Source organism: Mustelus asterias, unplaced genomic scaffold (genome assembly GCF_964213995.1).
Source record: "Mustelus asterias unplaced genomic scaffold, sMusAst1.hap1.1 HAP1_SCAFFOLD_1504, whole genome shotgun sequence".
In the NCBI taxonomy this organism is placed as follows: domain Eukaryota; kingdom Metazoa; phylum Chordata; class Chondrichthyes; order Carcharhiniformes; family Triakidae; genus Mustelus; species Mustelus asterias.
Genome location: NW_027591449.1, coordinates 67,134 through 88,967, shown reverse-complemented (window position 1 = coordinate 88,967; position 21,834 = coordinate 67,134). Strand labels below are relative to the sequence as shown.

Genomic DNA, 21,834 nt, shown 5'->3' with positions numbered 1-21,834 from the left:
CCTCTCCCTCTTCCCCCCCTCATTCCCTACAGGTACACAAACCTCCCTCCCCCCTCTCCCCCTTCCCCCCTCATTCCCTACAGGTACACAAACCTCCCTCCCCCCTCTCCCTCTTCCCCCCCCATTCCCTACAGGTACACAAACCTCCCTCCCCCCTCTCCCTCTTCCCCCCTCATTCCCTACAGGTACACAAACCTCCCTCCCCCCTCTCCCTCTTCCCCCCTCATTCCCTACAGGTACACAAACCTCCCTCCCCCCTCTCCCTCTTCCCCCCTCATTCCCTACAGGTACACAAACCTCCCTCCCCCCTCTCCCTCTTCCCCCCTCATTCCCTACAGGTACACAAACCTCCCTCCCCCCTCTCCCTCTTCCCCCCTCATTCCCTACAGGTACACAAACCTCCCTCCCCCCTCTCCCTCTTCCCCCCTCATTCCCTACAGGTACACAAACCTCCCTCCCCCCTCTCCCTCTTCCCCCCTCATTCCCTACAGGTACACAAACCTCCCTCCCCCCTCTCCCTCTTCCCCCCTCATTCCCTACAGGTACACAAACCTCCCTCCCCCCTCTCCCTCTTCCCCCCCTCATTCCCTACAGGTACACAAACCTCCCTCCCCCTCTCCCTCTTCCCCCCTCATTCCCTACAGGTACACAAACCTCCCTCCCCCCTCTCCCTCTTCCCCCCTCATTCCCTACAGGTACACAAACCTCCCTCCCCCCTCTCCCTCTTCCCCCCTCATTCCCTACAGGTACACAAACCTCCCTCCCCCCTCTCCCTCTTCCCCCCTCATTCCCTACAGGTACACAAACCTCCCTCCCCCCTCTCCCCTCTTCCCCCTCATTCCCTACAGGTACACAAACCTCCCTCCCCCCTCTCCCTCTTCCCCCCTCATTCCCTACAGGTACACAAACCTCCCTCCCCCCTCTCCCTCTTCCCCCCTCATTCCCTACAGGTACACAAACCTCCCTCCCCCCTCTCCCTCTTCCCCCCTCATTCCCTACAGGTACACAAACCTCCCTCCCCCTCTCCCTCTTCCCCCCTCATTCCCTACAGGTACACAAACCTCCCTCCCCCCCTCTCCCTCTTCCCCCCTCATTCCCTACAGGTACACAAACCTCCCTCCCCCCCTCTCCCTCTTCCCCCCTCATTCCCTACAGGTACACAAACCTCCCTCCCCCCTCTCCCTCTTCCCCCCCTCATTCCCTACAGGTACACAAACCTCCCTCCCCCCTCTCCCTCTTCCCCCCTCATTCCCTACAGGTACACAAACCTCCCTCCCCCCTCTCCCTCTTCCCCCCTCATTCCCTACAGGTACACAAACCTCCCTCCCCCCTCTCCCTCTTCCCCCCTCATTCCCTACAGGTACACAAACCTCCCTCCCCCCTCTCCCTCTTCCCCCCTCATTCCCTACAGGTACACAAACCTCCCTCCCCCCTCTCCCTCTTCCCCCCTCATTCCCTACAGGTACACAAACCTCCCTCCCCCCTCTCCCTCTTCCCCCCTCATTCCCTACAGGTACACAAACCTCCCTCCCCCCTCTCCCTCTTCCCCCCTCATTCCCTACAGGTACACAAACCTCCCTCCCCCCTCTCCCTCTTCCCCCCTCATTCCCTACAGGTACACAAACCTCCCTCCCCCCTCTCCCTCTTCCCCCCTCATTCCCTACAGGTACACAAACCTCCCTCCCCCCTCTCCCTCTTCCCCCCTCATTCCCTACAGGTACACAAACCTCCCTCCCCCCTCTCCCTCTTCCCCCCTCATTCCCTACAGGTACACAAACCTCCCTCCCCCCTCTCCCTCTTCCCCCCTCATTCCCTACAGGTACACAAACCTCCCTCCCCCCTCTCCCTCTTCCCCCCTCATTCCCGACAGGTACACAAACCTCCCTCCCCCCTCTCCCTCTTCCCCCCTCATTCCCTACAGGTACACAAACCTCCCTCCCCCCCTCTCCCTCTTCCCCCCTCATTCCCTACAGGTACACAAACCTCCCTCCCCCCTCTCCCTCTTCCCCCCTCATTCCCTACAGGTACACAAACCTCCCTCCCCCCTCTCCCTCTTCCCCCCTCATTCCCTACAGGTACACAAACCTCCCTCCCCCCTCTCCCTCTTCCCCCCTCATTCCCTACAGGTACACAAACCTCCCTCCCCCCTCTCCCTCTTCCCCCCTCATTCCCTACAGGTACACAAACCTCCCTCCCCCCTCTCCCTCTTCCCCCCTCATTCCCTACAGGTACACAAACCTCCCTCCCCCCTCTCCCTCTTCCCCCCTCATTCCCTACAGGTACACAAACCTCCCTCCCCCCTCTCCCTCTTCCCCCCTCATTCCCTACAGGTACACAAACCTCCCTTCCCCCTCTCCCTCTTCCCCCCTCATTCCCTACAGGTACACAAACCTCCCTCTCCCCCTTCCCCCCCTCATTCCCTACAGGTACACAAACCTCCCTCCCCCTCTCCCTCTCCCCCCCCCCCCCCCCCCCCCCTCATTCCCTACAGGTACACAAACCTCCCTCCCCCTCTCCCTCTTCCCCCCTCATTCCCTACAGGTACACAAACCTTCCTCCCCCTCTCCCTCTTTCCCCCCTCATTCCCTACAGGTACACAAACCTCCCTCTCCTGCTTCCCCCCTCTCCCCCTCATTCCCTACAGGTACACAAACCTCCCTCTCCCCCTTCCCCCCTCATTCCCCACCCTCTCCTGTACCTTTTCTCTCCCATCTTCTCCCGCTCCTCCCCCTCACTGTCCCTCCCCCTCCCTATTTCTGCCCCCTCTTAATCCACCCACATCCTCTCTTCATCTGCCATCGTCTCTCTTTCCCTCTCTCCCTTTCTCTCTCTCCCTCTGCCTCCTCCTCACTTTCTCCCTTGTCCCCTGCCTTCCCTTTTCTCTCTTTCTCTCCCCTCCATCTCGCTCTCCCTCTCCCACTGTCTCTCCTCCATCCGCCTCCCCTTTCTCTCTCTCTCTCTCTCCCCCCACCTCTCTCCCACTGTCTCTCTCCCTCTGCCTCTCTCTCTCTTCTGCTCTCCCATGTCTCCCCTCACTCCCCAACCCACTCAGTCAGGTTGAGGTTCAGTCTCGTACGGATCAGGAACAAATGGATTCATTTCCACCTTTTACCTTCCAGGAAATTCCCAAAACACCTGATCACGCTCCTTCCAGAACATTCTATCTCTATACAGTCAACTTGCTGCCGACAGCCCGCATGATTCTGCAACGGTGTTACAAGGTAACCATAGCGACAAAACATAGCGACCTGTCTCCGATTCCAGTCTGTAACTCACTCCCGGGTATCTGTTATTCTATATATAAATCACCCTGAACCCCTCGATTTGATTCCAGTCTGTAACTCACTCCCGGGTATCTGTTATTCTATATATAAACCACCCTGAACCCCTTGATTAGATTCCAGTCTGTAACTCACTCCCGGGTATCTGTTATTCGATATATAAACCACCCTGAACCCCTCGATTAGATTCCAGTCTGTAACTCACTCCCGGGTATCTGTTATTCTATATATAAACCACCCCGAACCCCTCGATTAGATTCCAGTCTGTAACTCACTCCCGGGTATCTGTTATTCTATATATAAACCACCCTGAACCCCTCGATTAGATTCCAGTCTGTAACTCACTCCCGGGTATCTGTTATTCTATATATAAACCACCCTGAACCCCTCGATTAGATTCCAGTCTGTAACTCACTCCCGGGTATCTGTTATTCTATATATAAACCACCCTGAACCCCTCGATTAGATTCCAGTCCGTAACTCACTCCCGGGTAAATGTTATTCTATATATAAACCACCCTGAACCCCTCGATTAGATTCCAGTCTGTAACTCACTCCCGGGTATCTGTCATTCTATATATAAACCACCCTGAACCCCTCGATTAGATTCCAGTCTGTAACTCACTCCCGGGTATCTCTTATTCTATATATAACCCATCCCGAACCCCTCGATTAGATTCCAGTCTGTAACTAAAAGAACAGTACAGCACAGGAAACAGGTCCTTCGGCCCTCCAAGCCTGTGCCGCTCATTGGTCCAACTAGACCTTTCGTTTGTATCCCTCCATTCCCAGACTGCTCATGTGACTATCCAGGTAAGTCTTAAACGATGCCAGCGTGTCTGCCTCCACCACCCTACTTGGCAGCGCATTCCAGGCCCCCAGCACTCTGTGTAAAAAAAAAAAACGTCCCTCTGATATCTGAGTTATACCTCGCCCCTCTCACCTTGAGCCCGTGACCCCTCGTGATCGTCACCTCCGACCTGGGAAAAAGCTTCCCACTGTTCATCCTATCTATACCCTTCATAATTTTATACACCTCTAATAGGTCTCCCCTCATTCTCCGTCTTTCCAGGGAGAACAAGCCCAGTTTACCCAATCTCTCCTCATAGCTAAGACCCTCCATACCAGGCAACATCCTGGTAAACCTTCTCTGCACTCTCTCCAAAGCCTCCACGTCCTTCTGGTAGTGCGGCGACCAGAACTGGACGCAGTACTCCAAATGTGGCCTAACCAGCGTTCTATACAGCTGCAACATCCGACTCCAGCTTTTATACTCCATACCCCGTCCTATAAAGGCAAGCGTACCATATGCCTTCTTCACCACCTTCTCCACCTGTGCTGCCACCTTCGGGATTTGTGGACTTGCACACCTAGGTCCCTCTGTGTTTCTATACTCTTGATGGCTCTGCCATTTATTGTATAACTCCCCCCACATTATTTCTTCCAAAATGCATCACTTCGCATTTATCCGGATTAAATTCCATCTGCCACCTCTCCGCCCAATTTTCCAGCCTATCTATATCCTGCTGTATTGCCCGACAATGCTCTTCGCTATCCGCAAGTCCAGCCATCTTCGTGTCATCCGCAAACTTGCTGAAACACCAGTTACACCTTCTTCCAAATCATTTATATATATCACAAATAGAAACTCACTCCCGGGTGTCTGTTATTCTATATATAAACCACCCCGAACCCCTCGATTAGATTCCAGTCTGTAACTCACTTCCGGGTATCTGTTATTCTATATATAAAATACCCCAAACACCTCGATTAGATTCCAGTCTGTAACTCACTCTCAGGTATCTGTTATTCTATAGAAAAACCACCCTGAACCCCTCGATTAGATACCTGTCTGTAACTCACTCCCGGGTATCTGTTATTCTATCTATAAACCGCCCCGAACTCCTCGATTAGATTCCAGTCTGTAACTCACTCCCGGGTATCTGTTATTCTATCTATAAACCGCCCCGAACTCCTCAATTTGATTCCATAGAACCATAGAAAATTACAGCTCAGAAACAGGCCTTTTGGCCCCTCTTGTCTGTGCCGAACCATTTTATGCCTAGTCCCACTGACCTGCACTTGGACCATATTCCTCCACACCCCTCTCATCCATGAACCCGTCCAAGTTTTTCTTAAATGTTAAAAGTGACCCCGCATTTACCACTTTATCCGGCAGCTCATTCCACACTCCCACCACTCTCTGCGTGAAGAAGCTCCCCCTAATATTCCCTTTAAACTTTTCTCCTTTCACCTTTAACCCATGCCCTCTGGTTTTTTTCTCCCCTAGCCTCAGCGGAAAAAGCCTGCTTGCATTCACTCTATCTATACCCATCAAAATCTTATACACCTCAATCTTCTACGCTCCAGGGAATAAAGTCCCAACCTATTCAATCTCTCTCTGTAACTCCGCTTCTCAAGTCCCAGCAACATCCTTCTGAACCTTCTCTGCACTCTTTCAATCTTATTTACATCCTTCCTGTAACTAGGTGACCAAAACTGTACACAATACTCCAAATTCGGCCTCACCAATGCCTTATATAACCTTACCATAACACTCCAACTTTTATACTCGATACTCCGATTTATAAAGGCCAATGTACCAAAGGCACTCTTTACGACCCTATCCACCTGTGACGTCACTTTTAGGGAACTCTGTACCTGTATTCCCAGATCCCTCTGTTCAACTGCACTCTTCAGAGTCCTACCATTTACCCTGTACGTTCTTCTTTGGTTTGTCCTTCCAAAGTGCAATATCTCACACTTGTCTGCGTTAAATTCCATTTGCCATTTTTCAGCCCATTTTTCTAGTTGGTTCAAATCCCTCTGCAAACTTTGAAAACCTTCCTCACTGTCCACTACACCTCCAATCTTTGTATCATCAGCAAACTTGCTGATCCAATTGACCACATTATCATCCAGATCATTGATATAGATGACAAACAACAATGGACCCAACACCGATCCCTGCGGCACACCACTAGTCACAGGCCTCCACTCAGAGAAGCAATCGTCCACAACCACTCTCTGGCTTCTTCCATTGAGCCAGTGTCTTATCCAATTTACTACCTCCCCATGTATACCCAGCGACTGAACCTTCCTAACTAACCTCCCATGAGGGACCTTGTCAAAGGCCTTGCTGAAATCCAGGTAGACAACATCCACCGCCTTCCCTTCATCCACTTTCCTGGTAACCTCCTCGAAAAACTCTAATAGATTGGTCAAACATGACCTACCACGCACAAAGCCATGTTGACTCTCCCTAATAAGTCCCTGTCTATCCAAATATTTGTAGATCCTATCCCTTATCACACCTTCCAATAACTTGCCCACCACCGACGTCAAACTTACTGGCCGATAATTTCCCGGATTTCTTTTGGAACCTTTTTTAAACAACGGAACAACATGAGCCACCCTCCAATCATCCGGCACCTCCCCCGTGAATACTGACATTTTAAATATGTCTGCCAGGGCCCCTGCAAGTTCAACACTCGCTTCCCTCAAGGTCCGTGGGAATACCCTGTCCGGTCCTGGGGATTTATCCACTCTGATTTGCCTCAAGACAGTGAGCACCTCCTCCCCTTTAATCTGTAAAGGTTCCATGACCTCCCTACCAGTTTGCCCTATTTCCGTAGACTCCATGCCCGTTTCCTCAGTAAATACGGATGCAAAAAAACCATTTAGTATCTCCCCCATCTCTTTTGGTTCCATACGCAGTCTACCACTCTGGTCTTCAAGAGGACCAATTTTATCCCTCACTATCCTCTTGCTCCTAACATACCTATAGAAGCTCTTTGGATTTTCCTTCACTCTGTCTGCCAAAGCAACCTCATGTCTTCTTTTAGCCCTCCTGATTTCCCTCTTAAGTAGCTTCTTGCACTTTTTATACTCCTCGAGCATCTGATGTGTTCCTTGCTGCCTGTACATTTCATACAACTCTCTCTTCCTCTTAATCAGTGTTACAATCTCCCTCGAGAACCAAGGTTCCTTATTCCTATTTACTTTGCCTTTAATCCTGACAGGAACATACAAACTCTGCACTCTCAAAATTTCTCCTTTGAAGGCCTCCCACTTTCCATTTACATCCTTACCAGAGAACAGCCTGTGCCAATCCACACTTCCCAGATCCCTTCTCATTTCATCAAATTTGGCCTTTTTCCAGTTCAGAACTTCAACCCGGGGACCAGATCTATCCTTATCCACGATCAGGTTGAAACTAATGGCATTATGATCACTGGATCCAAAGTGTTCCCTCACAATCACATCCATCACCTGCCCTAACTCATTTCCCAATAGGAGATCCAATATCGCATCCTCTCTAGTTGGCACCTCTATATACTGATGTAGAAAATTCTCCTGAACACATTTTACAAATTCTACCCCGTCTAAACCTTTAACAGTATGGGAGTCCCAATCTATATGTGGAAAATTAAAATCCCCTACTATCACAACTTTGTGTTTCTTGCAGTTGTCAGCTATCTCTCCGCTGATTTGCTCCTCCAGTTCTCGCTGACTATTGGGTGGTCTATAATACAAGCCCATTAATGTGGTCATACCTTTCCTGTTTCTCAGCTCCACCCATAGGGCCTCTGTAGACAAGCTCCCTAACCTATCCTGCCTGAGTACCGCTGTAACATTTTCCCTGACCAACAATGCCACCCCCCCACCTTTTATCCCTCTGCCTCTATCCCGCCTGAAACATTGGAACCCTGGAACATTGAGCTGCCAGTCCTGCCCCTCCTGTAGCCAAGTTTCACTAATGGCTACAATGTCATATTTCCATGTGTCTATCCACGCCTTCAGCTCATCTGCCTTCCCCACAATACTCCTGGCATTGAAATAGACACACCTCAAAAGATTATTTCCACCACACTCTACCCTTCCATTTGTGATTTTGCTTGAACTAACCTGTCTGTTTACCCCTGCTCCACTATCTGCTCTGGCACTCTGGTTCCCACCCCCCTGCAAATCTAGTTTAAACGCTCCCCAATAACACTAGCAAACCTCCCTGCAAGTATATTGGTCCCCTTGTAGTTTAGGTGTAACCCGTCTCTCTTGTACAGGTCCCACCTGCCCCAGAAGAGGTCCCAATGGTCCAAGAATTGGAAACCCTGCCCCCTGCACCAGTTCCTCAGCCACGTGTTTATCCGCCCAAGCATCCTACTCCTGCCCTCACTGGCATGTGGCTCAGGTAGCAATCCTGAGATTACTACCCTCGGGGTACATTCCAGTCTGTAACTTTTTGAATTGGTGTATTTTTTTTTTTAACTTGCTGGTTAGCTGCTGCTCTGAGTTTCCTAAATGTGAGCGCTTTGTGCTTCCTTGGATTTGCGTGAATATTGTTTGAACTTTGTCCCGTAGCAATCCCAACTTTCCCCCCTTCCTCCTGCAACCTCTGTCTGAGCACCGATTTGGCAGCTGTGGACCTACAGGCGAGATGGGAAATCCAGGGGAGTTGGTGATTGAGGAGGAACTTCCAATGTATTGTCATTCCTGTCCTGTCCCGTTCTCTCCTCACACTGCCACCTGGCCTGTGTTTCCTCATTTCAGACTGTGGTCAACCTGATCGATCGTCGAGAGTACGAAACCCGAGAAAACAAGTGAGTGACCATCGGCGGGGAATCCGTGGGGGGCTTGGAGGGGCATCCTGCAACGGGGAACAGGGAGCGTGAGGGGCTCAGCGCCAGAGACCCAGCTTCGATTCCAGGCTTGGGTCACTGTCTGTGTGGAGTGTGCACATTCTCCCCGTGTCTGCGTGGGTTTCCTCCGGGTGCAGGAATATTGTGTGCAGTTCTGGTCACCTCACTATAAGAAGGATGTGGAAGCGCTGGAAAGAGTGCAGAGGAGATTTACCAGGATGCTGCCTGGTTTGGAGGGTAGGTCATATGAGGAAAGGTTGAGGGAGCTAGGGCTGTTCTCTCTGGAGCGGAGGAGGCTGAGGGGAGACTTAATAGAGGTGTATAAAATGATGAAGGGGATAGATAGAGTGAACGTTCAAAGACTATTTCCTCGGGTGGATGGAGCTATTACAAGGGGGCATAACTATAGGGTTCGTGGTGGGAGATACAGGACGGATATCAGAGGTAGGTTCTTTACGCAGAGAGTGGTTGGGGTGTGGAATGGACTGCCTGCAGTGATAGTGGAGTCAGACACTTTAGAAACATTTAAGCGGTTATTGGATAGGCACATGGAGCACACCAGGATGATAGGGAGTGGGATAGCTTGATCTTGGTTTCAGATAAAGCTCGGCACAACATCGTGGGCCGAAGGGCCTGTTCTGTGCTGTACTGTTCTATGTTCTATGCTCCGGTTTCCTCCCACAGTCCAAAGATGTGCAGGTTAGGGGGATTAGGCATGGTAACTGCGCGGGGTTACAGGGATAAGGTGGGGATGGGGGTTTGGGGCCTGACAAATCTGCTCTGTCGGAGAGTTGGTGCAGTCTCGATGAGCCTCCTTTTGCCTCCTGAGAAGAGGGAGTCAGAACAATCTGGTCCAGCCTCGAGGGGAGCATGTACTGGGATGGGAACTGAATGGCTGCTGTTCTGGAAAGTCAACTGAATAATTACAGTGCAGAAGGAGGCCATTCAGCCTATTGAGCCTGCTCCAATAACAGTCCCACCTAAGCTCTATCCCTGTAACCCCATGTATTTACCTTGCTCATCCCCCTGACATTCGGGCAATTTAGCACGACCAATCCACCTAACCTACACATCTTTGGAAACCAAGGGACAATTTAACATGGCCAATCCACCCAACCCGCACATCTTTCAGACTGGGGCGGCACGGTAGCACAGTGGTTAGCACTGCTGCTTCACAGCTCCAGGGTCCCGGGTTCGATTCCCGGCTTGGGTCACTGTCTGTGTGGAGTTTGCACATTCTCCTCGTGTCTGCGTGGGTTTACTCCGGGTGCTCCGGTTTCCTCCCACAGTCCAAAGATGTGCGGGTTAGGTTGATTGGCCAGGTTAAAAATTGCCCCTTAGAGTCCTGGGATGCGTAGGTTAGAGGGATTAGCGGGTAAAATATGTGGGGGTAGGGCCTGGGTGGGATTGTGGTCGGTGCAGACTCGATGGGCCGAATGGCCTCCTTCTGCACTGTAGGGTTTCTAAACTGGAGCGCCCGGAGAGATGGGGAGAACGTGCAGACTCCACACAGATAGTGATCCAAGCCGGGAATTGAACCCGCGTCCCTGGCGCTGAGGCAGCAATGCTAACCACTGTGCCACCGTGCCCTGCTATGGTTCACAGTATCTGGCCAGTTCTGTATAACTCAGGAGATTTTAATTTCTTCTTCCAGGCGGCTGCTGGAGAAATCACAGAGAATTGAAGCCATCATGGCATCAATGCAGGCGACCGGAGCGGAGGAACAACAGCTCCAGGAGATTGAGGAGATGATAACAGCTCCAGAGCAACAGCAGCTGGAGACACTCAAGCACAATGTCAACATGTGAGAGGCCACGAGCGGCAAGGCTGTGCGCTGGGAGAGGGCAGGGGAGGGAGCCTCTGTCCTGGGGGCTGAGAGGCGCTCTGGGAGAGGTTCCAGCCTCAGGTCACTGTCTGTGTGGAGTTTGCACATTCTCCCCGTGTCTGTGTGGGTTTCCTCCGGATGCTCCGATTTCCTCCCACAGTCCAAAGATGCGCAGGTTAGCTGGATTGGCCGTGCTAAATTCTCCCTTAGTATCGGGGGAGTAGCAGTGTAAATGCATGGGGTTCCGGGGCACAGAATCCGGTCTTTTCTATCGGTTTGCCAGATGCTTTGCCCACCCACAAGGTGGCAAGACAGTCTGCAGCCATTCAACTGGATACGACATAGATCTCCCCAAACGCCACTGCTTCCACCTGCCTCAATACTCAGTCCCGGTCACTTCACCAGACCAGAGGCAACTGGCAACAGAATCAGAGTCTGCATGAGAACTTTCTTTTAATGCAGTGAGTTGTGATCTGGAATCTGCTGCTGGAAAGGGCAATTTGAGCAGATTCGGTATTTAGAAGCAAATTGGATTCCTCCATGAAGGAGAAATTTGCAGGGCTATTGGGTAAATGCAGAGTTCAGACAATCCTCAACTGTACAATGTTTGCGTTATGACTAGCAGCACTTCTGAAATTTACACCCTGTTTCGACTTTACAACGTCCTGTGTCACCCATCTTAACGTTTATGGGTCGCTGACCCTGAACAGGCACGTGGAATCGGAGAAACCTCCCTCCAATGTTCTGGGAAACCTGTTATGGAGACAGATAGGGTCAGGAAGATGAATGGACAGCGAGTGGGAGCGGCAGTTTTAACTGTCTTGGTTTTGTGTGTCTACTTTAGACAGAAACTTACAGTGGGAGTATGTGTGTGCAGTGAATGTGCCAGCACTCTGTGTGTGTGTGTGTTCTACAGTGAGTTGTTGGCTAATGGATAGCTTCAGACAGGTGGCTTAGCGCCACCTGGGACCGCCAGGTACAGTCAGATACACAAAAAAACCAGAGGAACTGGACATTAATGTATTCACGAACCAATCACCCATTTTTAACATCGTACCTTTGGGAAAATTGGTTCCAAATTCCAATGTTTCAATTTACAACATGGTTTCGGGAACCAATGAGTCCGAGGACTGTCAGCAGTGGTGCTGTGTCGAAGAACCAGTACAAGCACGATGGGTAAATGTCATTGAGTGTCTTTCAGACAGAGAGATAGGTTCTTGATTAATCAGGGGTTTTGGGGGAAAAGGCAGGAGAATGGGGATGAGAAAAATATCAGCCATGATTGAATGGCAGAGCAGACTCGATGGGCCGAGTGGCCTAATTCTGCTCCTATGGTCTTGTATTTCTGATTTTAGTTTATATGAAATTTATTTATTATTAGTCACAAGTAGGTTTACATTAACACCAATGAAATTACTGTGAAAATCCCCTAGTCGCCACAACCCGGCGCCTGTTCGGGTACACAGGGAGAATTTAGCACGGCCAATCCACCTAACCAGCACGTCTTTCGGACTGTGGGAGGAAACCGGAGCAGCTGAAGGAAACCCACGCAGACACGGGGAGAATGTACAAACTCCACACAGACAGTGACCCGAGCTGGGAATTGAACCTGGGTCCCTGGCGCTGTGAGGCAGCAGTGCTAACCACCGTGCCGTCCCATTATATGAATCACAGTGAGATAGACAGATCTTAGAGATTGGGTGCTGTACTGAGTTACTGTTCCAGTCCTGAAATTCCGATCGCAAATCTCTTGGCCATTCTGAAGTCGCCAGCTGAGACTGGCAGCCCAGAGCCGTGTGGGCCAGCTACTGGAACACTGCCAGCTACTGGAACACTGCCAGCTACTGGAACACTGCCAGCTACTGGAACACTGCCAGCTACTGGAACACTGCCAGCTACTGGAACACTGCCAGCTACTGGAACACTGCCAGCTACTGGAACACTGCCAGCTACTGGAACACTGCCAGTTCCTGGGAAACCAGTCAGCGCCTTCAGAATGGCGAGAGGACAACAGTTAACTATCAAAGTGGGAGCTGAGGGATGGATCCTGATATCTCTGTTCTATTCCAGGTTGGATTCAAGCGAGAATCAGGTGGATGAGACGATATTCATCCTGGAATCCTACATAAACTCAACCCGCATCGAGAAAGAGGTGCCAAACAAACGGTGAGATGGAGGGTCCGAAGATCCATCAGTCTGTCAGAGACCAGCTCCCTTTTCCCCGGTAATGTTTGGATGTGTCTCACTGAGACAGTCCCGTGAGACGCGGAGCAGCGAGATGATAATGTGGCAGTCCGCTACTGAGGAGGGCAAGAGAGGCCTGTGTAAATCTCCAAAGGTGTGTTTTAGCCTTTTATGTTTGTCAAACTTTCTTAATTTAATAAATGGCACCTTATCTTAAATGTGAAGCAATGGAAGGTGTTTCCAGCCAGTCAAACTGCTGCGTGATGGAACAATGCATCTAATTTAAACACTCGTTGGTAATTGATGAGTTCTTCTCTCGTTATGCAAATCTTGGTGAGGAAGAAATGTTGACCCAGGTGTAGACAATACTGTTCCTGTCTTCACACCCACTGAAGGATCAACTCAAAATGTTTTACCTGTGAAGCTGTCTCTCAATGATTCAAATAAATTCTGTCTGATGCCAAGTGCAGCAAGCTCCCACACGGGTTCAGTGGAAGATTCCATCCACTTGGTAAATAGTTAGCTATCAGAAAAGTACAAAGCATTTGGGGTGACGCCAGTTAAACAGTTCCAGGCACCGTATCCGTTCGTACCCGTCCAACCCCAACTTATCACCCTGTTGGTGTGCTGGTGCAGCGTGCGATTAGCAAAGGGAATGCAATGTGGTCGTTCTTTTGCGAGGAAAATATAAAAGTTGGGAAGGGTGGCACGGTGGGTTAGGGTGGCAGTGGGTTAGGGTGGCACGGTGGGTTAGCACTGCTGCCTCACAGTGCCAGGGACCCAGGATCAATTCTGCCCTTGGGGGACTGTGCAAACCCCACACATTCTCCCCGTCTCCCCCCAGCTGCTCTGGTTTCCTCCCACAGTCCAAAGATGTGCAGGTTAAGTGGATTGGCTGTGCTAAATTGCCCCTTGGGTGTCCCAAGATGTGTAATTTGGGGGATGAGCAGGCTAAATGGGGTTATGACGATAGGGCCTGGGTGAGATGCTCTGTCAGAGAGCCGGTGCAGACTCGATGGGCCGAATGGCCTCCTTCTGCACTTTGGGGATTGTAAGTTTTTTTACTGCAGCTGTACTGGGCCTTGGTGAGACAGCACCTGGAATATTGTGCAGAGTTTTCATAGAAATCATAGAAACCCTACAGTGCAGAAGGAGGCCATTCGGCCCATCGAGTCTGCACCGACCACAATCCCACCCAGGCCCTACCCCCACATATTTACCCGCTAATCCCACTAACCTATGCATCACAGGACTCTAAGGGGCAATTTTTAACCTGGCCAATCAACCTAACCCGCACATCTATGGTTTTCTCCTCCTTATTTAAAAAAGATCATAATGGCGTGAAGAAACAGTGCAGAGAATTTTCACTCAACTCATTCCTGGGATGAGGAACCTCAGGAGGAGAGATTGAACAGGTTGGGCTGATACCCATTGGAGTTTAGGATAATGACGGGTGATCTTATTGAAACATGCAAGACCCCGAGGAGATTAGGTCTGGTGGGTACCAAACAAGTGTTTTCCCTTGGGGTAGGGGGAAACTAAAACCGGGGAAACTAAAACCTGGAGGAGGGAGGGGGGGGGGGGTTGGCACAGTTTAAGAATAAGAGGGCTCACTTTCCAGACTGAGATGAGGAGGAATTTGATTTTCCCTGAGGGTTGTCAGTCTGTAGAATTCTCTTCCCCAGAGAGCAGTGGAGGCTGGGTCATTGAAATAATACGGCCAAATTAGATGGATTTTTGATAAGCGAGTTGAGGGATATTGGGGGCTTTTGGGGGGGGGGGAGGAAGAAAACAGCAAAGTGGAGCTGAGACCAGCCTTCATCTTAGCAAATGGCAGAGCAAGCTGAATTCTGCCACCCGCTCCCAAGTCCTCGGGGAAATGAGACTGAGTAATTGTCGTGGATCTGCTTCACTTGGTTTTCCAAATAGCATTTGACATGGAGTCGTGTGATCAAAGAGAATACAGTCAGAGAGATGGTGGGAAGACAGAGCGGCGGGGGGGGAGGAGCGACCCCTCCAGAGCTGCTGGTAACATTAGTAAAGCTGCATTTCTTGCTCATCATTTTAGTTGCTTGGCCACCATGTTAGGTGGACTGGCAAAGCTAAATTGCCCCTTCGAGTCCTCCTAATATGTGCAGGTTAGGAGGAATCAGTGGGATGTCTCTCTCATTATGATTCAAAAAAATTCTGTCTGATGCCAAGTGCAGCAAGCTCCCACACGGGTTCAGTGGAAGATTCCATCCACTTGGTAAATAGTTAGCTCTCAGAAAAGTACAAAGCATTTGGGGTGACGCCAGTTAAACAGTTCCAGGCACCGTATCCGTTCGTACCCGTCCAACCCCAACTTATCACCCTGTTGGTGTGCTGGTGCAGCGTGCGATTAGCAAAGGGAATGCAATGTGGTCGTTCTTTTGCGAGGAAAATATAAAAGTTGGGAAGGGTGGCACGGTGGGTTAGGGTGGCACGGTGGGTTAGGGTGGCACGGTGGGTTAGGGTGGCAGTGGGTTAGGGTGGCACAGTGGGTTAGGGTGGCAGTGGGTTAGGGTGGCACGGTGGGTTAGGGTGGCAGTGGGTTAGGGTGGCACGGTGGGTTAGGTATAGGGCAGGGAGGTGGCCTAATTCTGCACCGTAGGCATTGTGTGTGGATGGGGGCCGTACCATGTCGAGATGAAAGATTGCCTCTGTTGGCAGATTTCACTCCCATTTTTCAAGTTGCTGGATTGATTGAATCATGATGCAGCAGGCTGGGTGTGGGGGTTTTTAACTCTCTCCCTGCATCACTGGTCTACACTCGTCACGAATAAGAAATGACCTGCGTTTACACACACTGCCTTTCCCAACCTCCCTCAGGATCTTTCATAAAGCTTTTCCAAGCAGTGAGTGAGTTTTTGACGTGCGGTTACTGCAGTGGGGTCAGGAACGCAGTGACCAAGTTGTGCACAAACAGCAAGAAACCCACCAATCACCTGCTTTTAGTGGTGTTGTTTGAGGGGTAAATGTTGGGCTTGGGACAGGACACCTGTCGCCCTGACCACTCACGTGACTCCAGACCGACAGTGATGTGGTTGCCCCGGTGAATTAGCTGCCCTTATCCGTGACATGCACAAAGAATTTAAAAAGCCCCAGTTTTCAGAGAATGATAAATACTTCAGAGCCTCTCACGAGTAAACTGACAGAGTACAACACCTTGCTGATTCCGTATCTTTAATGCTGTCTTGACACAATTTTTCCTACTGCTAAAGTACATTCGCAGAAAGTGGATGCTGCTGAAATAATGCCACCCACTTCCTGGTGACCCGATCCTTTAACTGCAACAGGCTTGATACACATTGAAATTGGGTGAATTCTGTTCAGTGAACACCACAACTCTGCTTTTCCACAGCCACATTTCCACCTCTTCAATCAGGAAGCAGTCTGTCTGCCCTGAACCCCAAAAGGGCAGTGAAACTTTCGACACTCGCCCAAAGAATCACTCTTTGTCGCGGAGAATGTCAGCACAGTAAGAAGTCTCACAACACCAGGTTAAAGTCCAACAGGTTTATTTGGAATCACGAGCTTTTGGAGTCTCACTCCTTCCTCAGGAGAATGGAGAGTTGGGTTCACAAACAAGGCATACATAGATACAAACTCAATTGCAAGATAATGGTTGGAATGCACATCTTTATAGATAATCAAGTCTTTACAGGTAGGGACAGTGCGAGTGGAGAGAGGGATAATCACAGGTTAAAGAGGTGTGAATTGTCTCCAGCCAGGACAGTTAGTAGGACTAAAAGCCCAGGCAAAATCTGCATTGTGACAACGCAGAGTCGCCGAGCAGAAACTGATAGGCAAGTTCCACACACATGAGGACGGCCTCGACCGGGATCTTGGGTTCATGTCACACTATCTGTAACCCCCATCATTTGGCCTGGGCTTGCAAAATCTCACTAACTGTCCCAGCTCGAGACAATTCACACCTCCTTTTAACCTGTGATTATCTCTCTCACCACTCGCACTGTCTGTACCTGTAAAGACTTGATTATCTCGTAAAGACTCGGATTCCAACCATTATCTTGCAGTTGAGTCTGTGTCTGTATATGCCGTGTTTGTGAACCCAACTCTCCACGCACCTGAGGAAGGAGCAGCGCTGTGAAAGCTCGTGATTCCAAATAAACCTGTTGGACTTTAACCTGGTGTTGTGAGACTTCTTACTGTGCCCCACCCCAGTCCAATGCCGGCATCGTCACCACACGGCAGAGAATCGGTGACTCACTGAACAGTAACTCAAAAGAGAATGACATTAAATGGATGAATATAAAAGGTATCATCCACTAGTAACAGGCCCAGGAGTCAGATCCCTTGTTAATCCTGTCCTGCCACAGGGGAATAGTCTTTGGAATTATTTTTATAAACAAGATTTTTTTTGATAATATATATTTACAAAATAGCTGCAACTGAAAATAGATCATTTGCTTTCTCTGTACAGAATAGTAATTTATAATTATTTTTTAAAAAGAGAAGATTTAACAGTGATAAAATATATTGAAGTTACATTTTTAAAAAGTGACAACACTCCCACCATATCTAGAATTCCCGATTGTGTTCAGAACTCACCCCCCCCCCCCTCAAACTCCCTCCAGGTTTTTTTTCCCCCCCTGGTGTTTAAATTCTTCAGAGAAATCTTCTCGTCATCCAGTCTCCCACGGACTGGAACCACCAGGAGATTTCTTCTGCTTCACTCCCTGCTCCCCACGTGAGGTGAGCAACATGGGTTGGTTCAGGTCTCATTAGAGTGAGGGAGGAAGGGGGGGGGGGGCGCTGCGGAGAGACAGTAATCGTCAGCTGAGATTTTCAGGGCCTCGTTCCCTTTTTGCAGTTTACAATGGTTCCTCACAAGTTTGAAATTGGCTGCTCAGCCATTCTGTGCCCACAGTCGCTGCAGATCTGGGATTTTTTTAAGTGCCGCAACTCCAAACGCAAGTCCACGGCAGTGTCACCCCAGCGACCTTTCCTTTAAACTGTTTCCCTCAACTACCTCTCCTGTTATGGCCTGTTCCTGTGCTGTGTGGAACATAGTTAAATATTTGGTTCACCCCCCCCCTCACCGGAGGACCAAAAACAAACCTTTGGTTAAAACGCGGAGTAACTTCCACCTCCTCCACTGACCAGAGTCACAGACAATAATATGCAGTCTGAGTGGGGCAGTGTTAATTCAGACGTGTCAATGTTACAGGGGGCCCCCCACGCACACGGTGCAACCGTCAGACTGAACGTCTTCAGATCTCAGACAATTTCAGAGCCTCAGCACCAAGGAGCCGGTGTCTGCCGGATCACCACCACCACTGCCTGTCCTGTCAGGCTGACTCTGGGGTGTGTACACACTCAGACACATCTCTGTATTGCCAGGGGGGGGGGCGGGGGGGGGGAAGGTGGTTAGTACACAGCTCTGCTGTGCTGTTACTATCACCTGGTGAGAGTGAGAAGCTGCTGGACCAAAACCGGAAGCGACACATTTTCTCCTTGCAGGCTGCAAGTGGAGGAATCACTTCCCAAGCAGCGAACTCTACCCTGGATTCAGATTCATGGTTTACACCAGTTTGCAAAAGTGGATTAAGTTTGTGCTCTGATTCTCCAATTCTGCTCGTTATCGGTGCGTGCGATCTTAGTCTAAGGAGATGATATCTAATCCGTGGCTGAGGCCGCCACCGCTGATGTTACTCCCAGTGGTGAGGGCCGCAGCCCCGAGGTGACTGTGCTGACTCTCCCTCAGTCCACTGCCGGAGATGATGCTGCTGCTCCTGTTGGCTGCCCCGTGTCCCCGGCTTGTGGAGCTGACAATGGGCTCCAGGAAATGTGGCGAGGACGTTAACTGGAAGAAGTGGCTGAGCGAGGAGCGCATGGCCTCTTGGTCGTCGGAGGAGCTGCTGATAACGGAACTGTAATGCTGCAAGGGAAACGGGACACGTCAGCACTCAAACACCAGATACTGCAGCCGACACATCCTCCTCCAGCCTGCACCAAGGACATCACACCACCTGCTCAACATGCTGCTGCCCCACATCTCAATACTCTTCCCCTCCATCAGACTACAGGCTTAGAAACCACAACTTTCTAATGGGACAGTGGAGAGGGAGCTTTACTCTGTATCTAACCCCGTGCTGTACCTGTCCTGGGAGTGTTTGATGGGGGACAGTGGAGAGGGAGCTTTACTCTGTATCTAACCCCGTGCTGTACCTGTCCTGGGAGTGTTTGATGGGGACAGTGTAGAGGGAGCTTTACTCTGTATCGAACCCCGTGCTGTACCTGTCCTGGGAGTGTTTGATGGGGGACAGTGGAGAGGGAGCTTTACTCTGTATCTAACCCCGTGCTGTACCTGTCCTGGGAGTGTTTGATGGGGGACAGTGTAGAGGGAGCTTTACTCTGTATCTAACCCCATGCTGTACCTGTCCTGGGAGTGTTTGATGGGGGACAGTGTAGAGGGAGCTTTACTCTGTATCTAACCCCGTGCTGTACCTGTCCTGGGAGTGTTTGATGGGGACAGTGTAGAGGGAGCTTTACTCTGTATCTAACCCCATGCTGTACCTGTCCTGGGAGTGTTTGATGGGGGACAGTGTAGAGGGAGCTTCACTCTGTATCTAACCCCGTGCTGTACCTGTCCTGGGAGTGTTTGATGGGGACAGTGTAGAGGGAGCTTTACTCTGTATCTAACCCCGTGCTGTACCTGTCCTGGGAGTGTTTGATGGGGACAGTGTAGAGAGAGCTTTACTCTGTATCTAACCCCGTGCTGTACCTGTCCTGGGAGTGTTTGATGGGGACAGTATAGAGGGAGCTTTACTCTGTATCTAACCCCATGCTGTACCTGTCCTGGGAGTGTTTGATGGGGGACAGTGTAGAGGGAGCTTCACTCTGTATCTAACCCCGTGCTGTACCTGTCCTGGGAGTGTTTGATGGGGACAGTGTAGAGGGAGCTTTACTCTGTATCTAACCCCGTGCTGTACCTGTCCTGGGAGTGTTTGATGGGGACAGTGTAGAGAGAGCTTTACTCTGTATCTAACCCCGTGCTGTACCTGTCCTGGGAGTGTTTGATGGGGACAGGGTAGAGGGAGCTTTACTCTGTATCTAACCCCGTGCTGTACCTGTCCTGGGAGCTTTATTCTCTATCTAACCCGTGTTCCTCAGCTGGAGTAACTGGTGCTACTGAAAACATACAAGTTACAGACATACAAAAACTGTTGTGTGCATCTCTCCCCACCCGCCTGGAATGAAAATAAACCAGAATAAAAACCCATTGTCAATCAAGGGGAAGTGAAAGATGAATCTATCCACTCAGCGACTGAAGCAGGTCCAGCTTTCGTAGAATCCTACAATGCAAAAGGAGGCCATTCGGCCCATCGGCTCTGCACCGACCACGATCCCACACAAACCCTATCCCCATGCATTTACCCTAGCTAGTTCACCTGACAAGGGGCAATTAAGCTTAGCTAATCCCCCTAACCCGCACATGTTTGGAGTGTGGGAGGAAACCGGAGCACCCGGAGGAAACCCACGCAGACACGGGGAGAACGTGCAGACTCCGCACAGACAGTGACCCAAGCCGGGAATCGAACCCGGGTCCCTGGCGCTGTGGGGCAGCAGTGCTGACCACTGTGCCACCGTGCCGCTTTGTGGAGGAAGTTGGTGGAGGCACCAGCAGCTCGTCCCCAATAAGAATGTTCCCTCTGGAAAGGAACTGCCCAAGTTAAACCTACATCCGTTGTTTCTCCTCAGTAAGAGTCCGGTCTCTCGAATGCACACCCTTTATTCAATTAAACCTGCCCTTGCCCGCACAAAGCTGCTTCAATCCCAGTACGGAGCATCAAAAAACAGGAACAGGTAAATCAGTGCGTACCCCTGCCTGTACTCACCTGGCTGTCTGCTTGCAAGAAAGAAAATAAATCTAAACCTGTGGAGGAAACAGAGAAACAGTCAGTGCTGCCGCAGCCAGTGTTACCCTCTGATCATTCAGTACAGACACAGCACGGAAATCACAGACAAACCAGCCACTGCACACTCACACAGCCACAGTCAGAGTGGGCACACTGGGGAACGGCGGCGTCGGGGCGTGGGTGAGGATCCGGGTAGGTGTCGGGGTCAGGATGGGTGTGGAGACGTGGGGTGTGGGTGGGGGTGCGGGGTCAGGTGTCGGGGTGTCGGGTGTCAGGGGGGTGGGTGTCAGGGGGGTGGGTGTCAGGGGGGTGGGTGTCAGGGGGGTGGGTGTCAGGGGGGTGGGTGTCAGGGGGGTGGGTGTCAGGGGGGTGGGTGTCAGGGGGGTGGGTGTCAGGGGGGTGGGTGTCGGGGGGTGGGTGTCGGGGGGTGGGTGTCGGGGGGTGGGTGTCGGGGGGTGGGTGTCGGGGGGTGGGTGTCAGGGGGGTGGGTGTCAGGGGGGTGGGTGTCAGGGGGGTGGGTGTCAGGGGGGTGGGGGTGGGGGTGGGGGCCCTGTTTTTACAGGAGGGGGAAGTGGAAAATGGAAGAATTTACCTTGGATGTCTGAAGGCAGCGGCGGCATGTGATAGGAAAGATGATACTCGGGAATGGTGAGAGACGAAAGGTAATCGGAAGGAACCGCAGTGCTGGCAGCAGCTTGAAACATGGGAGGCAGCTGGTGTAGGTTCAGCAATCTGTCAGAGTGATATTGAAAAATCAATTACTATCTCATCAAACCAATCCCAGTGGAACAGCAGAAAAGACTGTGTCCCCGGCACTGCAGTGTGTGTGTCAGCAGTACTGTGTGTGTGTGTGTCTGCAGTACTGTGTGTGTGTGTGTGTGTCTGCAGTACCGTGTGTGTGTGTGTGTGTGTCTGCAGTACCGTGTGTGTGTGTGTGTCTGCAGTACCGTGTGTGTGTGTGTGTGTGTCTGCAGTACCGTGTGTGTGTGTGTGTCTGCAGT

General features: G+C 50.9%; 2 protein-coding genes across 2 annotated transcripts in view; one reads left to right on the top strand and one right to left on the bottom strand.

The window, feature by feature from the left end:
• The first annotated feature begins 3,052 nt into the window (after positions 1-3,052).
• LOC144488379 (DNA-directed RNA polymerase III subunit RPC3-like) lies at positions 3,053-13,397 on the top strand. The gene is made up of 4 exons (XM_078206447.1): positions 3,053-3,221; positions 8,832-8,881; positions 10,575-10,724; positions 12,816-13,397. The coding sequence occupies exons 1-4, from the start codon at positions 3,090-3,092 to the stop codon at positions 12,913-12,915; spliced, it is 432 nt and encodes a 143-aa protein (XP_078062573.1). The 5' UTR covers positions 3,053-3,089; the 3' UTR covers positions 12,916-13,397.
• A 2,692-nt stretch (positions 13,398-16,089) lies between these two features.
• Positions 16,090-21,834, bottom strand: part of LOC144488380 (E3 SUMO-protein ligase PIAS3-like) — a gene marked incomplete at its 5' end in the record, with an annotated part of 71,458 nt that continues 65,713 nt past the window's right edge. Inside the window, 3 exons of the mRNA XM_078206448.1 lie at positions 16,090-18,852; positions 20,813-20,850; positions 21,426-21,565. Coding sequence (XP_078062574.1) covers positions 18,571-18,852; positions 20,813-20,850; positions 21,426-21,565 — 460 coding nt within the window. The remainder of the gene's footprint in view (positions 18,853-20,812; positions 20,851-21,425; positions 21,566-21,834) is intronic.

Coding starts and splice junctions, on each gene's coding strand:
- LOC144488379 (XM_078206447.1), top strand. CDS start 3,090: ATGGATTCATTTCCACCTTTTACCTTCCAGGAAATTCCCAAAACACCT. Junction 3,222..8,831: donor TTCTGCAACGGTGTTACAAG/GTAACCATAGCG, acceptor TCCTCATTTCAG/ACTGTGGTCAACCTGATCGA. Junction 10,725..12,815: donor CTCAAGCACAATGTCAACAT/GTGAGAGGCCAC, acceptor GTTCTATTCCAG/GTTGGATTCAAGCGAGAATC.